Source organism: Mizuhopecten yessoensis, unplaced genomic scaffold (genome assembly GCF_002113885.1).
Source record: "Mizuhopecten yessoensis strain PY_sf001 unplaced genomic scaffold, ASM211388v2 hete_36085170, whole genome shotgun sequence".
NCBI lineage: Eukaryota > Metazoa > Mollusca > Bivalvia > Pectinida > Pectinidae > Mizuhopecten > Mizuhopecten yessoensis.
Window position 1 is genome coordinate 1 of NW_018483645.1, and position 2,460 is coordinate 2,460.

At 36.3% G+C, this 2,460-nt stretch overlaps 1 protein-coding gene across 1 annotated transcript; it reads left to right on the plus strand.

Annotated features, from left to right (window-relative positions):
- Positions 1-380: 380 nt before the first annotated feature.
- On the plus strand, positions 381-2,292 carry LOC110444290 (cadherin-99C-like; the record flags this gene model as incomplete). Its single annotated transcript, XM_021488681.1, has 4 exons — positions 381-698; positions 1,112-1,297; positions 1,656-1,793; positions 2,012-2,292. Coding segments are annotated over 4 exons (846 nt in total), but the record flags the coding sequence as incomplete, so codon positions are not given.
- Between the last annotated feature and the right edge of the window lie 168 nt (positions 2,293-2,460).

Sequence of the window (2,460 nt, forward strand, 5' to 3'; positions counted from 1 at the left end):
CCCTGTGGTAATTTCGCCCTCCACATTTAGTTGCCATTTTTATTATACTGTTTACTTACATTGACTATAATGATGAATTTGCCCTCCCGCCATTACGGGTGAAAAAGGCGAAAATTAAACTAGCGGAAATTTCCCTGTATACAGTATTCCATAAAACGGTTAACAATGTCATACAATTAGGATATTTTGTTTCATGTCTATGGAGCAATTGTGTACATGTGTTAACAACCATGAAATGATATTATATTAATATGGATGTGTTGATTATTTTCATTTTTTGAAAGTCATTAAAAGCAAAGTTAACAAGTACTTTATATATGTTAACATATTGTTTAATTGATTTTGATTTTACAAAAGATCTCATTTTTTTTGTAATCTAGGTTCTTGTGAGTATTCAAGATGGTGGCAGTCCTCCTAAGGTGGGTGACAATACTGCGACCATTACCATCAATGTAAATAGGAATAACTTCAGTCCCCAGTGGCAAAACCTACCGTACGAGAACATTGTACAGGAGGATGCAGGGATCAACGATGTTGTGTACACTGTACAAGCCACAGATGACGATTCTTTTTACAATATCGTTCGTTATCAAGTGATTGGTTTCGGAAGTGCACCAGTTTACTTTCAAGTGGGCGAAGCGAGTGGTGTTATAACTGTCAAATCTGCACTGGCAGGCAGCTCAGAAGAGGTGTTCTATGTAAGTATTATCTACCTGTCACTGTTGTATACATACCTGGCGAATATGTGGTTATATGGACCCGAGAAAGTATTTGTCCAGATCAGTAGCACTTTTCAGTTCCTGTAACACATACTCAATGAATAATGAAGATATCATGCTTTTATCCATTAACTAGATGACAATTAGGGAAATCGTTAAGTAAAAAATACTGCATTTGGCTAATAGACGTTAGAATTGAAATGATGTCATAAAGTAAATATTAACCTGATGTTTCTAAAAATAGTAACACCAAGTCAGTGTATCACAAATTACCTACCTCCATGTGATTTTGATTCTGCCTATGAAGATGTAGGGGAAAACGATACCATCTAATACTAGTCCTTCTGCCCTGTCATAATAAAACATGATCAACAACGTGGGTCTGTTTACAGGTACGAGTGCGGGCTTATGATAATGGAAGTCCTGTTAAAGAAAACACTACGACTTTAACCTTAAAAATCGAGCGCAACCTTTTCAATCCAACTGTGACGCAGGCGTCCATTACTCAGCGCATTCCATCAACACAAGACCTTGGCGTACCAATTGTTACAGTACCCGCTCAGGATCTTGACAGCCAGGTAATGTATGAAAATCGGAAGCAACAGTGAAATATAAATACATTTCAAGCATTTAAAATGGCATGGCGGACATACAAGGTTATGTGTCAGATTTTTTGATTTTATGTTTTGCAGGTAAGTTAGTGAAAGATATTTGAGATAACTTCTTTTTCAGTCCATAAGCACAATGCTGGTTGTACAACTAGCACCCCAACTTCAAAGTTGAGCATACTTCTCCCTTGGTTTTTGTTGTGGAAGGGCACACATACACATAAATAAAAATCACAGCAATATCTGGTTAAGTAATTTGATCAGTGCATTTATTTTGAATTTCAACATTCATACAATTTTCAAGGAAGGTTTTGTGTTGTATTTCTAGCCACCTAACAATGTGATCAGATACAACATGACTGCTACGGCTGCTGTACTTGAATTCTTCGATATTGATGTTGAGAGTGGTTCTATTTATGTGAAGAAATCTCTAGTTCTGGATACAGCCGAGACACCACAATTCACGGTAGAGTATAACATTTTTGTTGACCAAATATATATAAAATATTACTCAGGGTGCATTATAACCATCTCATGGATTTTATACAAAATTGTACTTCAGCTCTTATTATCTAACATTTTAGTTTTAAGTAAAACAATAAAAAATGATAAATATATATAAAAAAAAGAGAATAAAGCAAATAAAAATAGAATTGTGCATTAATGGGTTTTTTTCTGCTGTAGATGAGTGTTTCTGTTTATGACATGGGAACTGTGTCCAAGACGTCACTGTCTGCCACCAATGTCATCATCAATGTGTTTAGAAACCGGAATGCTCCATTCTTTGGGGCCCAAAATTATGCTGTGACTATTCCAGAGAATCGTCCTGTTGATAATAATATTCTTCCCATCACCTTCGGAGACAGTGATACAGATGTAAGTTCATGACCATGATACAAATGTAGGTCAAAGGCAGTGGTACAAATGTAAGTCGAAGACTGTGATACAGCTGTAGGTCAAGAACAGTGATATAAATTGTAGGTAAAGGACTGTAAAATAGATAATTATACATGTATAGCCAATGACAGGGAGACAAATGTAGGTCAAGGACAGGGTACAGATGTAGGTCAAGGACAGTGATCAGATGTAGGTCAAGGACAGTGATCAGATGTAGGTCAAGGACAGGGATACAA